We start from the raw sequence: 20,576 nt of genomic DNA, 5'->3' as shown, positions 1-20,576 counted from the left end.
CTTCCTCTCTGTCACAGTCCATGGCGGACCTCACCAGGGTGTTGCAAACCCTGGTGTCTTGACAGGTTGCCCCTTCCGGCTCCCGCAGTTGCTATTGAGTCACAGGACTCACCGTCTGGGCCTCCCAACATGGGCATCAAGAGATCCAGGCAGGCGCGTTATTCTAGGTCCTCCATCTCACCCCCCAGTCTCTCCCGGCGGTCTGCCTCTTCCCATCCTCCTCTCCCGAGTCAGGCGAGGCGGTCTTGGATGCACCATCAGAGGTTCTTACCAGGGAAAGGGAGAACCTGACCAGATGCTTTCAAAGAGGGAAGTGCCTCGGCATCCTGTGTCCCTTCTCTCCTGAGCTCACCGCTAACTGGGCACCCTCTCTCCGTCAGTGGACCCGCCAGTTTCCAGACTGTCCACCAACACGATCCTCCTGCTTACTAATGGAGCATCCCTAAAGGATTCCAATGACAGGATCATAGAATCGTTCGCAAAGTCAGCGGCCGCTTCTACATTATGCCCAACTTTTGCCTCTACCTGGGTGTCGAAGTCCATAGCTAAATGGGCCAAACAACTCTTCGTACCTCGCGGACCAGATTTCTCATGCAGGGAAGTACATGGCGTCCGCCTCCCTGGATGCCGCGCCCTGCGCAACTCAGGTGTCCAGCAATATTGTGGCCATTCAACAAACTATTTGGCTTAAGGCCCGGCAGGTGGACTTGTCAGCAAAAAAGTCCCTTACTAGCCTGCCTTTCCAGGGTTCCCATCTGTTTGGCTCCAGACTGGATCAAATTATTAAGGAGGCTACCGGGGGCGCGAGTTCCCTCTTTCCCCAGTCCAAATCTCGCTGGCCTCCTCTGAAGCGGCAGTTTCGGTCCTTTCGTTCTTTTCGCTGCTTTGCAGCGACTCAGGATTTTTCCCATCAGCAGAGGCCGCAGGCTTGCCAGGATAGAAAAAGGCTTCCTTTAAAACCACCCCTTCCTGGCACTCCCGTAATACCCACGGTAGATCCACCAGGCCAGATCTGGTAGATCTTCCTCGGCATGTCTCATCTCAAGACCCCAGCATATCTCCCAAGCTGAGCGATCGTCCCTTTGTTTTTCAGGGACGTTTGGCTCACCTCAGTGGAAGACGTATGGGTCAGTGAAGTTGTATCCTCAGGATGCAAAATAGATTTTGTTTCGCGGCCCCGAGATTGATTCTTCGAATCCTGTCCTCCAAGAGATGCTTCTCTGGTTCCGGGTTTCTTTGCATCCATTACCTCGCTTCTCAGTTCGGGGGTTATCGTTTCTGTCCCAGATCAGGAACGTTTCACAGGTTTCTATTCAAACCTGTTTGTGGTGCCGAAAAAAGAATGTTCGACCCATCCTGGATCTAAAATTAGGCCGGAGTCACACACAACGATTAAAAAATCGGTCCGATTTTTACGGTACGAAATCGCACAAAGATTTCTTGTCCAGGGATCCGTCTGTCATTCGAATTTCCGGCGATGAACCGATTTTATTCGCATCTAAGCATCCGTTTTACATCCAATACCAATGCCTGATGCTCTTTCCTGTTGACCTGGAGAAGTCTTGCGATTTAATTGCAAGTCACACGTGTGGTCCGTTTTCAATGCGATTTTTAATCGCATCCATAGACTTGCATTGGCGAATCCGATCTGAAAATCAGTGACAATCGCAGCATGCTGCGATTGTCTCGGTCCGAGGAACGGATCCAATTAAAAAACCGATGATGGGAGCAGCACCATAGAATAACATTGGGACGAATGCAATGCGATTTTTAATCGCATTGCATTCGTCCGATTTATTCGCTAGTGTGACTCCGGCCTTACTGAACAAATGGGTCCGCTTTCGACATTTCAGGATGGAGTCCCTTCATTCAGTGATTGCTTCCATGGAGGCGCAGGAATTCCTGTGCTCCATAGACATCCAAGACGCCTATCTCTACGTCCCTATTTTCCCAGGGCATCATAGATTCCTGCGTTTTGCGGTACAGCAGGACCATTTTCAATTTGTGCCCTGCCATTCAGCCTTGCAACCGCTCCTATGGTTTTCACAAAAATCATGGCAGCGTTGATGGCCATTTTGAGGATCAAAGGCATAGTGCTCATCCCGTACATTGACGACATCCTCATGAAGGCTCCGTCCTTTCCTTAGGCCCAGGAAAGTCTGGCTATCATTCTCGACACCCTGTCCCGTATCGGGTGGCTAGTCAACAGGTCCTGCCTTGTTCCGACTTAGTGCCTCATTTTTCTAAGCATGCTGTTCAACACCCACCAGACAAGAGTTTTTCTTCCCGAAGAAAAGAGAGCAATCCTCCAGCAGGGAGTTCGCTCTCTACTAGGCCCTCGGCTTCCTTCCTTCCGCTCAGCCATGACGGTCCTTGGAAGGATGGTAGCGGCGTCGGAAGAGAACCCCTTTGCGCATTTCCATTCAAGACCACTTCAGCAGGCCATTCTTTCGCAGTGGGACAAGTCTGTTCTCTCTCTGGATCGTCCGATTTGGCTATTTTCCCAAGTCAGACGGTCTCTCAATTGGTGGCTGTCATCCCCTCTCATCTTCTAGGGCCGGTCCTTCCTTCCCATTCACTGGCAAGTGGTGACGACGGACACCAGCCTTCTCGGCTGGGGTGCGGCATTTCACCACCTGACTGTCCAGGGAGGTTGGTCGGCAGAGGAATCCTCTCTGCCGATCAACATCCTCGAGATAAGGGTCGTTCTTCTGTCCCTCTGTCACTGGGAAAGACTTCTCTAGGGTCTGCCAATCCGAATTCAGTCTGACAATGCCACGGCGTTGGCATATGTCAACCACCAGGGAGGGACTCGGGTCCCTTGATGATGACCGAGGTATCCAAGATTCTCATCTGGGCAGAGGCGACGGTTCCGGCAATATCCGCAGTGCATATTCCCGGCGTGGACAACTGGGCGACCAATTTTCTCAGCCGCGAGGGTTTTGCGGCGGGAGAGTGGTCTCTGCATCTGGAGGTCTTCTATCAGACTTGCCTTTGATGGGCAGCTCCGGATATGGACCTCATGGCGTCCCAGCTGAACAGGAAAGTTCCACGGTTTGTCTCTAGGTCCTGCGATCCTCTCACAAAGGGGCACCGACGCTCTGGCCATTCCCTGGTCACAGTTTGTGCATCCCTATCTGTTTCCTCCCCTTCTCCTTCTTCCCAGGCTGTTGAAGAAGATCAAGGCGGGCCTGTCATTCTGATCACACTTCATTCTTCCCCTTCTTCCCAGGCTGTTGAAGAAGATCAAGGCGGAAGGGGTGCCTGTCATTCTTATCGCACTTCATTGGCCCAGAAGGTCTTGGTTCGCAGAGATCGTCAATCTTCTCGCGGACACCCCCTAGAGGTTCCCCGACAGGCTATATTCTCTTGACCCAAGGACTGATCTGCCACCAGAATTCTCGGTCGCTCAGTTTAACGGCGTGGCTTTTTAAACCGCGGTTCTGAGAGCGTCTTGATTTTCTGATCGGGTGATTCACACCATGATCCAGTCTAGGAAGCCGTCATCTTCCAAAGTCTATTATTGGACCTGGAAAGCCTAGTTCAGCTGGTGTGAGTCTAATAACTTTCCGCCTACGTCATTTTCTCTCCCTTCCATTTTGGCGTTTCTCCAGTCAAGACTTGACGCTGGTCTTACCCTTAATTTGCTGAAGGGTCAGATGTCAGCCCTTTTCATTCTTTTCCAGAAGAATTTATCCTCCCGCTCTCAGGTCAGAACCTTTCTTCAAGGGGTAGCGCGTGCGGCTCCCCCGTACTGGACTCCTGTGGACCCCTGGTACCTCAATCTAGTGCTGGAGGCCTTGAGGAGTTCTCCCTTTGAACCTCTCTGAGAGGTTTCCCTGTCTTTTCTGTCCTGGAAGGTGACGTTTCTTTTGGCCACCACTTCCATTAGGCGCATCTGAGTTGGCGGCTCTTTCCTGTCGCTCTCCTTTCTTGGTTCTTCACCAGGATAAGGTGGTTTTGCGGCCTTCCTTCCTTCCCAAGGTGGTGTCCACCTTTCACCTGAATGAGGATATTGTCCTCCCTTCCTTTTGTCCTGCGACTAATTCTCTGGAGCGTTCACTGAACAGGTTAGACCTGGTCAGGGCGTTGAGGATCTATCTCTAGGACCGCCCCCTTTAGGATGACAGACTGTCTTTCATTCCAGATGGTGCATGAAGAGGACTGCTGGCCTCCAAGGCTACGATTGCTCGCTGGATCAGAACTGCAATTTTGGAGGCTTACCGGGTCAAGAACAGAGTGCCTCCCCCTGGGATTAAGGCTCACTCTACCCAGGCAGTGGGTGCCTCCTGGGTGGTACACCATAGGGCATCCGCCCTACAACTTTGCAAAGCGGCAACTTGGTCTTCTATTCACACGTTTGCCAAATTTTATAAGGTCCATACCTACGCTTCGGCGGACACCAGCCTAGGCAGAAGGATCTTGCAGGCAGCAGTGGTGAGTTCTCCAACCTGAATGAAGTTTTTCTGCTGTTCTCTCCCCAGGGACTGCTTTGGGTTGTCCCATGGTTCCTGTGTCCCCCAATGAAGCGATAAAGAAAACAGGATTTTTGGTTGCTCTCCGTAAAATCTGTTTCTCAGAGGCTTCATTGGGGGACACAGTACCCTCCCATGTTTATAGCTCTTTTTTTCCGTGTAGTACTGCTCTGGTTTTGTTTTTCTCTTTATCTTGTTGCTTCTCCTACTGCTTTCTCACTAACTGATCAACCTACTGCCAGTCGGTGGGGTGTATATTGCAGAGGAGGAGCTAACTTTTTTTTGTGCATAGTATCAGCCTCCTAGTGGCAGCAGCATACACCCCATGGTTCCTGTGTCCCCCAATTATGGTAAGCAACCAAAAATCCTGTTTTTTCTGCAGGTATGGTAAGCTGTTAGTGGCAAAGCATGTGTTAAAATGTTAGTTTCATTGCATTAGAGCCCTGGAAGATGTGCTGTTCGGACTCTCTCATGCCAGTTGTGCTCAAAAGTTACATACACGGCAGAATTTTTGCTTTCTTGGCCTTGTATCAGAGAATCTGTGTGTATTGGAACAACAAACAAAAAACAAAGGAAATAAACATGTATATAGCAAAGCATGTAATTGCAATAATTTTCTGGAAGAAATACTTCATTTTCTGGAACCTTTTCAAATGTGTCACCACTTTTGGCATTGACTGTACTTCCTCTATGTGCACCATCTTATGACGCGTACTTTTTAGTTCAACAGTTTCAATGTTGAGTAGTGTATACAGTACAGTTGTGTTCAAAAGTTTACATACCCCGGCAGAATTTTTGCTTTCTTGGCCTTTTTTCAAAGAATATGAATGATAACACCAAACCTTTTTCTCCACTCAAGTTTAGTGGTTGGGTGAAGCCATTTATTGTTAAACTACTGTGTTTTCTCTTTTTAAATCATAATGACAACCCAAAACATCCAAATGACCCTGATCAAAAGTTTGCACACCCCATTTCTTAATACTGTGTATTGCCCACTCTAACATCAATGACAGCTTGAAGTCTTTTGTGGTATTTGTGGATGAGGTTCTGTAATAATTATATGGGTACTACAGATTCTGATTGCATGGGATAATACGAAACTGAGACCAAAGTTGATGCAAATGAGTATATTAACATGAGACACAAAACTAACAGAGCACTTCCTGCAATAGTAACGAAAACACAGCACAATATAGAATGATGTTTAAAATTCTTTTGCTTTCCCCATGACTCACAATCCAGAAATGTCAGTGGCTGGATGAAAAATGTAAGAGTCTGTCTGGATCCCAGAAACTCACTCAGGTGTTTTGCACACACACTGATTACAAGCAAACAGGTCACAGGTGAGGATGTTACCTTTAGTAGCCAGTCAAACCCATTTGTGTCAACTTCTGTGCATGTTATGAGGCCAAAATCACCAGGGTATGTAAACTTCAGGGTCTTTTGGATGTTTTGCGTTGTCATTAAGATTTAAAAAGAGAAAACACAGTGGTTTGACAATAAATGGCTTCACCCAACCACTAAATGCAGTGGAGAAAAAGTTTTGGTGTTATCATTCATATTCTCTGAAAAAAGGCCAAGAAAGCAAAAACTGTGCCAGGGTACATAAACTTTTGAGCACAATTGTAGACAGAGGCTAGATAAATATCCGTGAATTATATAATTAGTGCCTTGTGTTTGTAGTTTACTGTACATGGATTAAGCTAATAAATAAATCAAAAAAATGATGTGGGGTGCCCTTCCATTTTTGATAACCAGCTGACTTTATCTGTTTGGACCTTCCATGATTATAGGGCCCTTCCCAGCCTAAATATTCTGACTCGCAGCCACCTCAGAAGTGGTGCATCACATCTTCCTGATTGCCCTTGTGCTTTGTAATTGGGTTAATGGTAGTTGGGGTTGATATCAGCTGTGATTGTCAAAAATCCTAGCTAGCTTAAAGCACTGGTGTTAGTAATGGAGAGGTGTCTAATAGACATCCCCATTACTAAGCCAGTAATAATAATAAAAAAAAACCCCCAAAAAAACACACCTTTTAAATAAACACTCCTCGACATTTTCCCTGGTTCACCAATTTATTAGTAAAAGAAAAACCCCATGCAGGTCCGACGTACTCCTGGGAATCCAACGTAGTCCACAAATGGATACCTGAAACACAGAAAAACAATAAACAGTACACTGTCCCTCGTTCACCAATTTATTAAAATAAAGTGTTACCACTCAGGTCCGACGTAGTCCAGCATTCCCCAAATCTGGCCCCGACGACTGTGAATAGCAGTAGCGTCACAGTCGCCGGGTACTGACGTCACGGATCTGATCAGCGATGAGGTTAGTAACCATAACGCTCATCAGAGACGCAGAGACACACGGCCCCCTGTGAGACTCGGCAACGATGATGATTGTCATCAATAATAGTCACCCACGCCGAATTCGGGGAACACTAGACTATTTACACGATATCTATCTCTATCTTTGCACATCTTTAACACCTAAACATCTGTCATTTCTCTTCCGCATTTTATTCTGGTACATGTCACACTGATGGTGCACACGTATGACGTACACACAGAAGGCATACGGATGCCACATGACTGACGCACATTTACACATGGACACAGAAAACACCGTAAGACCGGGATCACACTACCTTGCATGTATTTCTATGCAGCCCCAGCTCCGGTCCTGAGTGCCGACGGTAGCGCCAGGTGTTGATGCGAGAGACTTGTGCAAGTTTCTCGTATCACTCACGGTAGTGTGATCCTAGCCTTACTGTTTTTATGAGGATTCATTAGTCTTAGATCACATAGAGGGCCTGAAGACTTGAACCCCAGGCCTGGATAATGCCTTTAGCAACTTTTAAAATCTTTACAGATCTTGCTGATGTACAGTGTATACATATGTCTTTGTACTCAAAGTGCATGTGACACATTTACTAATATCTCTGGCACCATTAGAGTTGTTGGATGAAGGGTTATGGACGGTTATTTTTTCTGTGATTAATACATGACGTAGTCAAATGCACTACGTAACGTTACTTTGCATCTACCCTATTTATGCTTAAGGTGAATGGAAAGTTGAAGAACTGAAGGAAAACAAGTTGTCTGGAGACCTGGGGCTTGTCCTGAAGTCCACAGCACGTCACCATGCCATCTCGGCAAAGCTTCAGAAGCCTTTTGTGTTTGAATGCAAAACTCTAATTGTCCAGTGAGTGTCATTTTATTTTCTTGTAGATAGAAATAAGCTCTGCAGCTAGCAATAGGATGACAAATGAAGCTGGTTGTCATATGTTAAGCTTGTCCCTCCGATTTCTGCCTGACGATCTAGAAGAAATGGTTTTGTTATTTGAATGGTTTCAAAATAGTTTATGATTTTTCTTTTCACAATCAGTAATTAATAATACTGACTGAGATGGAAACGGCATGGCTCCACCCCTGTTTTTTCTGTTCTCAGCTGTGTGAGGACAGTGCTATCCAGTTTTGTCATTTCAGACACATTGTCTACCAGGGATATGTTAGTTAACAACTACCGGCTTTTTAATGGGATTGTTGGGAGCATGTCCTTAGCAGCCACTCATACTCAGGCTTGTTTGGTTTTCATATGGAGATAAAATGGGCAGTAAATGCTCTCCATCTTTCATGTGTTTTTAAGTGCAGAACATCTGTAAATAGTGTCTGTTAGTGCAAAATGATTGTTCAAACCAGGCGCAGGTGCTTGATGCACCCTTGGACAGTGACGTAACTAGAACCGATGGGCCCCGGTGCAAGATTTGGAAGGGGCCCCTCCCCCCATCCTGGTTTGTATAAATGTCCTCCATCCTGGTATATATGTCCCTCGTCTTGTCCCCATTGTGGTATATACATGGGAAGGAAAAATATAATTGTAAGGGAAACTATAATATCAGTAAAATAGCTAGTTAAGGCTGCATTCACATGTTTCTCTGCACTTTTGCCTACTCTTATTGCAAGAACTCAGAACCACAGGCGGGTCTCCTGTAAGAATACTGAGAATTGTGAAACATGGCACCAGGGCTCCTGGACTTGGAAGGAGCTACCAAATCTGTACCTGGGCAGGATATTTCCTATTTACTCTATAGAGAGGAGTAGGGGGAGATACAATATACTTAAAATGCAAGGCCCTAAATTAGCCCATCGTCCACTCACACACTAGCAATTTTTAAATAGTGCAATCCAGTTGATCCTGGAAATATGAGCCTATGGTCAGGACTATAAAAAGCTGGGTGGCTCAAAAAAGAAGTTCACATGTGGGTGTTGCAGATTCTGCTTGTGATCCATAATTCATTTTCACCTTCCCCCCAAGTAAACGGAAGAACAATTGGTAGTTCTGTTATTTTTCCCCTTTTTATTTTATAACTGTTTTGCATGTTTGTGTGTCGTGTTACTTTTACCTTTTTATATCTATTATTGTAAGCATAGTATATTTTTATATTAAAGCTTAAAATCTTTAAGTTTGATTCTTTTATGCTCTAAAGAATACATAGCCTTTCAGAGCATGTGACCTTTTGATTGTCTGACAGTGACATATATATTTTGGGGACTCATCACCCCGTGTGTTTGATGTGTGTTGATAGTGTGTTAAGAAATCGGGGTGAATGTGATTTATGCTCACTTAATAGGCTAGAACAGAGGTTGTGTTGGATTGAGTGAGGGGAGTTAAGTTAACCCTTGCAGGTGCAGCTCATGTCACATGCTGAGGAGTGTGTACGTGACAATACATATGTCCTCTATCCTGGTATATATGTTCTCCTTTCTGGCCCCATTCTGGTATATATATCCCGCATTCTGGTATGTATGTTCCCCATCCTGGTATGTATGTTCCCCATCCTGGAATCATCCTGGTATATGTCCCCTGTTCTGACACTGTTCTTTAATGCAAAGAAAAAAATAAGCAATTATACTCACCTTCCCTCTGCTCCCCCCTACCCAGCATCCTCTTCTGAAGTCGGCATCTGACTTCAGCAGGAGGACGCACATCTAGATGAAGTCTGTGCTGGCGTCGGCAGGCCCCCACCTGCACAGATTTGTTTGCGACTGTGGTCGTTAACGCCCCTGCACTTACAGAAAAAAAAATGAATTGCATTTTCCCACCTACAGTATTTCTTTTCCATCTATCCCCACCCCTTTTTTATGATTGACAGTTCTACCTTTTAAAGGAGGCAGAGAAGGGCAGAGAAAGATGGAAAACAAGTAGATGTGAAGATGCACTGAACTATTTTGCCACACCAAGTGTGCACCGAGCTCTTCTGCTCGACTAGCACAGTACTTTTGTGATGAAAGACTCCCTATGGTCCAAACTGAAAGAAGATGGCCATGTGACATGTGCAACAGTAATCTGTAACCTGTGACTCTAGAGCTTCTATAGTACTACAACTCTCAAAATAGCCTGGAAGCTACAACTTGAAAGCCACCAGTTGGGGTGTTTTATTGTACATATAATTTTTAAGGCGGTTGTTCAGGATTAGAAAAAACATCTTTCAAAAACAGTGCCACACATGTCCACAGATAGTGTGTGGTATTGTAGGTAAGCTATATTCACTTAATTGGAGCTGAAACTCAATAACAGACACAGCCTATGTACAGTTAGGGCATTACTTAGTCTCTATTCATCCCTAGAAAATCCTTTAAAGGGAACCTGTCACCCCCAGGGCCTATGAAAGTAAAAGAGCCACCTTCAGCAGCACTAAGGCTGCATTCTGTGAAGTTGCTCTTATGTTTATTATCCCTAGGAACGCTGAAATAATGACTTTTATAAATTTCCCGCCATACTCCTATTGAGTCAGGGAGGTATGTTTTCTCCCCCTGACTCAACCGCCTCACAGCTGTCCATCATCCCCCTCTGGCCTCTGGGCGCCGCCGCCTCTCTTTCTCGTGACGTCACCGACGCCTGGGCTCTACAATCAGTTCTCGGGCATGCGCCCTGCTCGCTGCCCAGGAACTTACATCGGGTGATGTAAGGATATTGCGCCTGCATGTAGCAGAGGCCACAGATCCCGCCTTGCAGTGTGTTATGATGTATTCACACTGTGGGGCTGGGAATCTGGTGCCTGCACAGTGAGGATCTCTGTGCCTTTCCCCATCTCCCTCTGCCTCTTTCCTCCACCGGAATACATCGGCAGCGTCATAGTGATAATAAACAGACTATGGAGACTTGAAACCAAAAACTCCACTGCACGCATCCAATTACCCACTTTAATAACCACATAAAACTCTTAAACCAACTTTGATGGGTGAAGGTCGGTCACAGCTTTTATTGAAAACTTTTATCACAACCATTTAAATGGCACTTAACTTTATTAACACGTGCTCGCCGCCTAATGCCCTGCTGCCAATCCGCAGGCAAGTCAGCCAGCGAGCCGCAACTTTGTGCCTTCTTCCTTTCACCGCTGTGACTTGAAGTCTACAAAACAAGAATATTACACATAAATTACATGAAATAACAAAAAGAGGGAGGGAGGGTGGGACAAGCGCTTCCAGGACCTGGATATCCGGGAAAGAGGGGGAGCTGCACTTGCATCGGCCTTATATACAGACACGAAGGGGCTGGAATAACACCCATTGCTGGCCCTATTGGCTCTGTCCTGCGCAGACTATTAACCCCCCACCCGCCAATTAAAAGGAGGGTGAGCAGGCAAAACGTGCTATACAACCTGAGGGACAAGGAGGAGGAGAGAGCACCCCAGTCAGGCACTCTCCTTAACCAGTGCAGTGCCTGCCATAAGAGCCACCTTCACAGAATACAGCCTTAGTGCTGCTGAAGGTGTCTCTTTTACTTTAATAGGCCCTGGGGGGGGGGTGACAGGTTCCCTTTAAAAAGGATATATATATAAGCATAAAAGTGTATTGTTGGTATGAAAGGAGCATTTGTACAGAAATCTTTCCCCAAGCTTTATCTTCAGGCACATGGCACCTTTCTTAAAGGAGCTGGAACAAAAACAACATTTATTACCTATCTACAATACAATTGATAAATGTACGAGTGCTGTGGTTCTTGCTGATGAATCCCCCACTGATCACAAGTACAGGGATCCGGGGCCCCCACTTGAATGGACTGATTGTCATTCATGCACGCCTATGCTTCATGTATTGTCTATGGGACTGATATAGATTGCATAGTACTCCGCTTGGCTATCTCTCTATGTATGTGTGAGCATTGCTAGATTCAATTGAGGGGCAGGCATTGCTAGATTCAACTGAGGGGCATGAGGCCCCCTTCCTTGAGATTGGTGGGGGTCCAATATTGGGCCCCCAAAGATCAAATTTTATCACATGAGAGGCTGTAGATGTTATTTGTGGACTAAATCCTTTAAAATGAAGAGACTCAAAGTGCAAGAGCACTATGAAAAGTGTTGTATCTTCTACTGTGACTGAGGGGTAAGGTGTAAATGAATGCATTTCTGGTAATTGAGCCTTCCTATAAATTCATTTTTAGCATGGGCCCACAACATTCCTATGTGACAGGTATGACCACAAGCGGCCCCTTTTCCTGAGCCACTGGCCAGGGATCACTGCTGTATAGTATCTTTTTTCCTGCTTCTCACTTGCCTGTTTCTTTATATTTTCCTTCAGGTATGAGGTGAATTTTCAGGATGGCATTGATTGTGGGGGCGCATACATCAAACTTCTGTCTCATTCCAGTGATCTGAATCTGGTGTGTGAGCTGCATTTCTTAAATCTGTTTTTATTGCATTTTCCAAGTTATAAGAAAGAGCATTCAGATAATTAATATATTTTCCATTCTTCCAGGACTTGTTTCCATAGTTACTAGTGGATGATTGTTGTATTATGTGGTGATTTGCTGAAAATTAAAAATACCTCAAATTTTTCCCTCCTATTTGGTGGGATTGAACGATTATTGAATGTTTGTAGGGATAGCTTGCCCGCCCTAAAATAGCCGGCACTGGGAATAAGTGAGGGTTGGACATGTAGAATTTCTGCTGAATAAGAACTTTTTCACACGTCCTGATATTTCTGATACTGGAAAATCCAATACCGGAGATATCCGCGTACATGTGTTTAATATGTGTGGCAACAGTGTGCCGCATCAGTATCACACGTACCGGCGCCTGGGAATCAGTGGTACTGTTTGCACTGATATCCTGCCACATCATTGTCCCCCTTCTCGTGCAGCAGCGTGAATTGGCGCATCTAATAGGTGTGCCTTTTCTGAGAGGTTGCGGGCTGCTATTTTGGGGGGGTCAATATCCATGGCCCCTTACCAGCCTCAGAATACCAACCCCTAGATGTCTTCTTTAGCTTGGCTGGTTGTCAAAAATGGGGGGACCCACGCCGTTATGATTTAAAAAAATATGGCGTGGGGACCCCTCTATTCTTGATAACCAACCTTGCTAAAGCTGACAGCTGAGGGTTGCTTAGCTGTCAGTTTTGCTTATCTGATTATCAAGAATACAGAGAAACCACACGACATTTAAAAAAAAAAAAAAATTATTTATAGCACAGGCGGCGGCTGATGAATACTCGCATCAGCAGCGGCCTACTCTCTCTGTTAACAGTTGAATACAACACTCAATATTGCCCCATGCTAGCGCTGATTGCAGCTCGAGCAGGGGACAGTGATGCGAGTTGCCTTTAGCACCCGGTGCCGGGGAACAGCAGGAACTGTATTGCTGATTCCAAGGCGACAGTACATGTCACACTGATGACACACGGAGGTCCCGCGTGCGGGACGTTTTGTGGCCTGAACTGCTGTTAAAAAACTTACATGTCAGTGTGTTTTGCCCACACTGACATGTGCACAGACCCATTCACTTAAATGGGTGTATGTGTGTAAGTGTCTCTGGTCTCCGGTACATATGAAAACTGTCACTACATGTACAGGACAAACTGACCTCTGAAAGAGCCCTAAATCTGCATCTAGATATGTCTGCCATTGAGAAATTCCCACTCCGTGCATAACAACTAGGTGAGCTAACCTTTATAGCTATGCTTCCTCCGATCAGCTCAATAAGGCCAGGATCACACATGCGAGAAACACGGTCGAGTCTCACATGTTAATACCCGGCACTGCAGCTGGCACTCGGGAGCGGAGCGTGCTCCTGCATGTATTGCTATGCGGCCGCACGCTCCGATCCGAGTGACGGTGGCAGTGCCGGGTATTAACATGCGAAACTCTGCCGTGTTTCTCACATGTGTGATCCCAGCCTTAGAGGGATTGTAGTAATGAGAAAAATACTCTGCAGCTCAGTGCCACATAGGGGTTAACTGCAATACCCGACACAGCCCTTGGACAGGAGTGGTGCTATTTTTTATACAGGGTGATTTACTCTCTAAATTATCCGGAAAATTGCTGTAACTTCCAAAAGAGACTACGGTATTTAAATTTAGAATGTTCATACTTTGGTTCGTGAGAAGTGAGAATGCATTGAACCACCACGACTAAAAACATCCTCGCTCCAAGTGGTCTCGCTGACATGCTGTACGCCTTTCTGCACATCGGTAGTTTGTGTGGTACTTGCGTTTCATTCCTGCCGAATTCCTTCTTCATTTGTAAACAATGTACAGATACAATTTGGAGGACCGTGTTTTCAGTACAGTAACAAGCCTCGAACATTACAGGCACTCCAAGAGAACATACAGTGTGAAACTCAGGCTATGACCCCAGACGTCCGGTGAATTACATTCAACAGCGCGTGCAGCCGTACTTGGATGTGAAAGGTGGACATTTTGAACAACTGCTTTAATCCTGATTCAAATATTTTTTCGTGACACATTGTACTTATGTTAGTGGTAAATTTAGGTCGATATTTTTAGTTTATTTTTTAAAATATTGGAATTTTGCAATTTTACATTTTTATGCCCTTATGTTCACACAAAATAGTTAATAAATAAAATGTAACACTTCTCTACTTTACATCAACATCATTTTTAAAACATCATGTTTTTTTGTTAAGTTAAAAAGGTTAAAAGTTTATCAGCAATTTCTCATTTTTCCAATGGAATTTACAAAACCATTTACAGTATTTAGGGACCACCTCACATTTGAAGTGACTTTGAGGGGCCTATGTGAAAGAAAATTCCCCAAAGTGACAACATTTTATAAGCTGCACCCCCCAAAGTGCACCAAATCACATTCAATAAATTTACTAATCCTTCAGGTGCTTCACAGGAATTAAAGCAGTGTGGAAGGAAAAAATGTCGCTATTGCAGAGCCCCCTGATGTTCCTAAACAATGGCACCTTGAATCCCCAGAATTTTATAACGTTGAGCCGTGAAAATAAAAACAATCATATTTTTCCCACAAAAATGTTTCATTAGCTATACATTATTTATTTTCACAAGGGTAACAGGAGAAAATGAACCATAAAATTTGTTGTGCAATTTCTCCTAGAGTGCCGATACTCCTAATGTGGTGAATAGCTGTTTGGTCGCATGACTCAAAAGGGAAGGGACGCCATTTTGGCTGTAATAGATTGCGGACCCCATGTTGCATTTAGCATAAGTGATTGGATGATCGCATCTTCAAGCCCCCTAACAAAATCAGTAAAAAGTAAAAAAAAAAAGTTTTAAAAAATATGAAAAAAAAATAAAAGTTCAAATCACCACCCTTTCCCCTCATTGAAAATAAAGATACCGTATATACTCGAGTATAAGCCGAGGCACCTAATTTTGCCACGGAAAAGTGGGTAAGCTTATTGACTCAAGTATATGCATTGTCCCCTCATCCCTGTCCTGGTATTTGTGGCTCCCCCTGTTGTATGCATGGCTCCTCCGTCCTCCCCCTGTTGTATGCATGGCTCGGCTCCCCTCGTCATACTCACCCCCTCCTGGCGCGGTCACTGCAAGTCCTCCCTGCATCGCTCTTGCTGTCCCAGCGAGACATCTTCTTCCTGTGTTCAGTGGTCACGTGGTACCGCTCATTAAAGTAATGAATATGCGCTCCACGCCTATGGGAATGGAGACACGTGCATATTCATTACTTTATTGAGCAGTACCATGTGACCACCGAACACAGGAAGAGCTGCTGGCGCCGGGAAAACAGAGATGCAGGGAGGACTTGCAGCGATCGCGTGAGGAGTGGGTGAGTATGACCCCCTGCTGACCCTCTGGGTCAATGATTCGTGTTTAAGCCGAGGGGGGTGTTTTCAGCACAAAAAAAATGTGCTGAAAATCTTGGCTTATACAGTTGTGGCCAAAAGTATTGACACCCCTGGAATTCTGTCAGATAATACTCAGTTTCTTCCTGAAAATGATTGCAAACACAAATTCTTTGGTATTATTATCTTCATTTAATTTGTCTTACATGAAAAACACAAAAGATAATGAAGCAAAAAGCAAAACATTGATCATTTCACACAAAACTCCAGAAATGGGCCAGACAAAAGTATTGGCACCCTCAGCCTAATACTTGGCTGCACAACCTTTAGCCAAAATAACTGCGACCAACCGCTTCCGGTAACCATCAATGAGTTTCTTACAATGCTCTGCTGGAATTTTAGACCATTCTTCTTTGGCAAACTGCTCCAGGTCCCTGATATTTGAAGGGTGCCTTCTCCAACTGCCATTTTTAGATCTCTCCACCGGTGTTCTATGGGATTCAGGTCTGGACTCATTGCTGACCACCTTAGAAGTCTCCAGTGCTTTCTCTCAAACCATTTTCTAGTGCTTTTTGAAGTGTGTTTTGGGTCATTGTACTGCTGGAAGACCCATGACCTCGGAGGGAGACCCAGCTTTCTCACACTGGGCCCTACATTATGCTGCAAAATTTGTTGGTAGTCTTCAGACTTCATAATGTCATGAACACAGTCAAGCAGTCCAGTGCCAGAGGCAGCAAAGCAACCCCAAAACATCAGGGAACCTCCGCCATGTTTGACTGTAGGGACTGTGTTCTTTTCTTTGAATGCCTCTTTTTTTCTCCTGTAAACTCTATGCTGATGCCTTTGCCCAAAAAGCTCTACTTTTGTCTCATCTGACTAGAGAACATTCTTCCAAAACGTTTTAGGCTTTTTCAGGTAAGTTTTGGCAAACTCCAGCCTGGCTTTTTTATGTCTCGGGGTAAGAAGTGGGGTCTTCCTGGGTCTCCTACCATACAGTCCCTTTTCATTCAGACACCGACGGATAGTACAGGTTGACACTGTTGTACCCTCGGACTACAGGGCAGCTTGAACTTGTTTGGATGTTAGTCGAGGTTCTTTATCCAACATCAAGCATAATCTTGCGTTGAAATCTCTTGTCAATTTTTCTTTTCCGTCCACATCTAGGGAGGCTAGCCACAGTGCCATGGGCTTTAAACTTCTTGATGACACTGCGCACGGTAGACACAGGAACATTCAGGTCTTTGGAGATGGACTTGTAGCCTTGAGATTGCCCATGCTTCCTCACAATTTGGTTTCTCAAGTCCTCAGGCAGTTCTTTGGTCTTCTTTCTTTTCTCCATGCTCAATGTGGTACACACAAGGACACAGGACAGAGGTTGAGTCAACTTTAATCCATGTCAACTGGCTGCAAGTGTGATTTAGTTATTGCCAACACCTGTTAGGTGCCACAGGTACTGTTAATTACACAAATTAGAGAAGCATCACATGATTTTTCAAACAGTGCCAATACTTTTGTCCACCCTCTTTTTTATGTTTGGTGTGGAATTATATCTAATTTGGCTTTAGGACAATTCTTTTTGTGTTTTTTCATTTAAGACAAATTAAATGAAGATGGTAAATTCTTTGGTATTGTGTTTGCAGTCATTTTCAGGAAGAAGCTGAGTATTATATGACAGAATTGCAGGGGTGTCAATACTTTTGGCCACAACTGTATATGAGTATATACGGTAATAAAAAAATAACATGTGTTTTATTGCTGCGTTCATAAAAGTCAGATCTATCAAAATATAAAAGCTATTAACCCTATCGGTAAACATTGTTAATGGAAAAAATTCAAAAACGCCAAAACTACATTTATATTGTGGGCTTTGAAAAACTTTTTTACCTTCATCAAAATGGCGCCTGCCATCTATTGGTAAGCGATAAGAGTTGCTGCGCTGGCGCCGCCGCCCGCACCATTTTGCTGGAGTAAAGTTTTTTTTTTCAAAACCCACAATATACCGTATTTTTCGGATTATAAGACGCACTTTTGTTCCCCCAAATCCGAATCTGTGTGTTGTAGAGGAGGGGGGGCGGCTCTGGAGTGATGTCAGGGGGCTGGGGTGGGCTGGCTGCGGGCTGCAGAGACAGCGGGTGGTCAGTGCTCCCGCTCATTAGGCTCATGTAATATTCACTGCACCCGCTGTCCATCATAGAATCGTAGAGTTGGAAGGGAATTCCTGGGCCATCTGGTCCAACCCCCTGCTCAAAGCAGGATTCGCTAAATCATCCCAGTCAGATGTCTGTCCAGCCTCTGTTTGAAGACTTCCATTGAAGGAGAACTCACCACTTCTTGTGGTAGCTTGTTCCACTCATTGATCACTCTGTCAAAAAGTTTTTTCTAATATCTAATCTGTGTCTCCTCCCATTCAGTTTCATCCCATTGCTTCTAGTCTTTCCTTGTGCAAATGAGAATAAAGATGATCCTTCTACAATGTGACAGCCCTTTAGATATTTGTAGACAGCTATTAAGTCTCCTCTCAGTCTTCTCTTTTGCAAACTAAACATTCCCAAATCCTGCAACCTTTCCTCATAAGACAAGGTTTGCAGACCTGTCACCATTCTGGTCGCTCTTTTCTGAACTTGCTCCAGTTTGTTGATGTCATTTTTAAAATGTGGTGCCCAAAACTGGACACAATATTCCAGATGAGGTCTGACCAAAGAGGAGTAGAGGGAAATAATGACTTCACGTGATCTAGACTGTATGCTTCTGTTAATACATCCTAGAATTGCATTTGCCTTTTTTGCTGCTGCATCACACTGTTGACTCATATTCAGTCTGTGATCTATTAGTATACCCAAGTCTTTTTCACATGTGCTGTTGCTTAGCCTTATTCCTCCCATTCTGTGTATGCTTTTTTCATTTTTATTGCCCAGATGTAGTACTTTGCATTTTTCCCTGTTAAAAACCATTCTGTTAGTTGCTGCCCACTTCTCCAGTTTCTTTATATCTTTTTGAATCCTCTCTCTCTCTTCTCTAGTATTAGCTATCCCTCCTAGCTTTGTGTCATCAGCAAATTTAATCAGTTTACCCTCAATTCTTTCATCTAAATCGTTGATAAAGATGTTGAACAATACAGGGCCCAGGACAGAGCCCTGTGGTACCCCACTTGAGACATTCTTCCAACTGGATGTACAGCCATTTATGACCACTCTCTGGGTCCGATCACTAAGCCAGTTATGAATCCACCTAACAGTTGCCTTGTCCATTCCATACTTAGTCATTTTTTCAATAAGGATTGTATGAGATACTTTGTCAAATGCTTTGCTGAAGTCAAGATATACTATATCTACAGCATTTCCTTGATCCACCCAATCAGTGATTCCATCATAGTAGGAAATTAAGTTAGTCTGACATGACTTATTAGTTACAAACCCATGCTGACTCTGTTTAATCACTTCATTCTTATCCAGGTACTGACAGACATGTTGTTTAATAATTTGTTCAAAGATCTTTCCTGGTATAGAAGTCAGACTCACCGGCCTATAGTTGCCTGGGTCCACCTTCTTCCCCTTTTTGAAGATAGGAACAACATTTGCTCTTCTCCAGTCTTCTGGGACTTCTCCTGTTCTCCAAGAATTTTCAAAGATTATGGAGAGGGGTTCAAAAATTTTTTCTGCTATCTCCTTCAGTACTCTGGGGTGTAATTCATCTGGACCTGGAGACTTGAATTCATTTAGGTTAGCTAAGTGTTTCCTCACTATGTTTCTGTTTATAGATATCCTGGATTCTTCTATTCCCTTAATAGGACAGTGAATAACAGTTGATGTTACATTTCCTTTTTGAGAGAAAACAGATGCAAAATAGGAATTTAAAAGTTCGGCCTTCTCAACATCCTGTCATACAATTTCATCATTTTTATCCTGTAAAAATCCTGTAGCATCTTTGACTTTTCTTTTACTTTTGACATATCCCCAAAATCCTTTATTATTGCTTTTGACATCTCTTGCAAGCCTCAATTCATTGTCAGCTTTAGATAATCTGATTTATGCCCTGCAGGTTCTGCAGACAGCATTATATTCTTCTTTAGATATGCCTCCCTCTTTCCATTTTATAAACTTTTTTTCTTCCTTTTTAGCATGTGCTTAAGTTCTGTGTTCATCCATCCTGGCTTCCTTAAATGCTTCCTATTCTTCCCTCTTTTCGGAATTGTTAACAATTGTGCTTTGAGAATTTCATTTTTCAAGATTTCCCATCCTTCCTGGACATTTTTGTCTTTAAGGATATCCAGCCATTGGATCCCTCCAATTCTCTTTCTGAATCCCTTAAAATCTGCCTTTCTGAAATCTAGCCTTGACGACTGAGTCTTCACAGGTCTTCCTCCTCTAGTTATCCAAAATTCTAAAATAGCATGGTCGCTACCTCCTAGGGTCCCTCGGTGCTGAAGCCGCGCCGAGTTGGTAGACAGGGGAGCAGCGCATATTGCATGTGCCTTCACTCTCCCTCCCGCTCCGTCACTATAGTCACCTTCCGATGATGGCTCCGTGCTCCCAGCTCCCCCGTGGCTCTTCCTGTGTCTGTGCTGACATCCAGGAGCTGCTCATACAGGCACTTCATTGTAGCTTCAGGACCTTCCATCACATGACCAATAGGACCTGCGGTCACGTGACTCCCAGTGTGCACTGCGGTCATGTGATGGAAGGTCCTGAAGCTACAATGAAGTGCCTGTATGAGCAGTTACTGGATGTCAGCACAGACACAGGAAGAGCCACGAGGGGGGGCTGGGAGCATGTAGCCATCATCGGATAGTAAGTTGAGTGTTTGTTATGTTATCATGTGCTTGCCAGCAGGGGGGAATATAGGGATGGGGGGCTGTGTCCATGCCAGCAGGGGGAATATAGGGACGAGGGGGCCGTGTCCATGCCAGCAGGGGGGAATATAGGGACGGGGGGGGGAGTGTGCATGCCAGCAGGGGGAAATATGGGGACGGGGGAAGGCCGTGTGCATGCCAGCAGGGGGGAATATAGGGACGGGGGGAGGCCGTGTGCATGCCA

The 20,576-nt window shown here is 44.7% G+C and overlaps 1 protein-coding gene across 3 annotated transcripts in view; it reads left to right on the top strand.

Moving 5' to 3' along the window:
* Positions 1 to 20,576, top strand: part of CLGN (calmegin) — a 175,453-nt gene that overhangs the window by 50,367 nt on the left and 104,510 nt on the right. For all 3 annotated transcript variants that reach the window (XM_073572135.1, XM_073572134.1, XM_073572133.1), the window contains exons 5-6: positions 7,538 to 7,679; positions 12,059 to 12,140. In XM_073572135.1, the coding sequence (XP_073428236.1) occupies positions 7,538 to 7,679; positions 12,059 to 12,140 (224 nt within the window). The remainder of the gene's footprint in view (positions 1 to 7,537; positions 7,680 to 12,058; positions 12,141 to 20,576) is intronic.

This window comes from Dendrobates tinctorius, unplaced genomic scaffold (genome assembly GCF_039654945.1).
Source record: "Dendrobates tinctorius isolate UK_male_01 unplaced genomic scaffold, ASM3965494v1 ptg000030l, whole genome shotgun sequence".
Lineage (NCBI taxonomy): Eukaryota > Metazoa > Chordata > Amphibia > Anura > Dendrobatidae > Dendrobates > Dendrobates tinctorius.
This window is presented reverse-complemented; position numbering and strand designations above follow the sequence as displayed.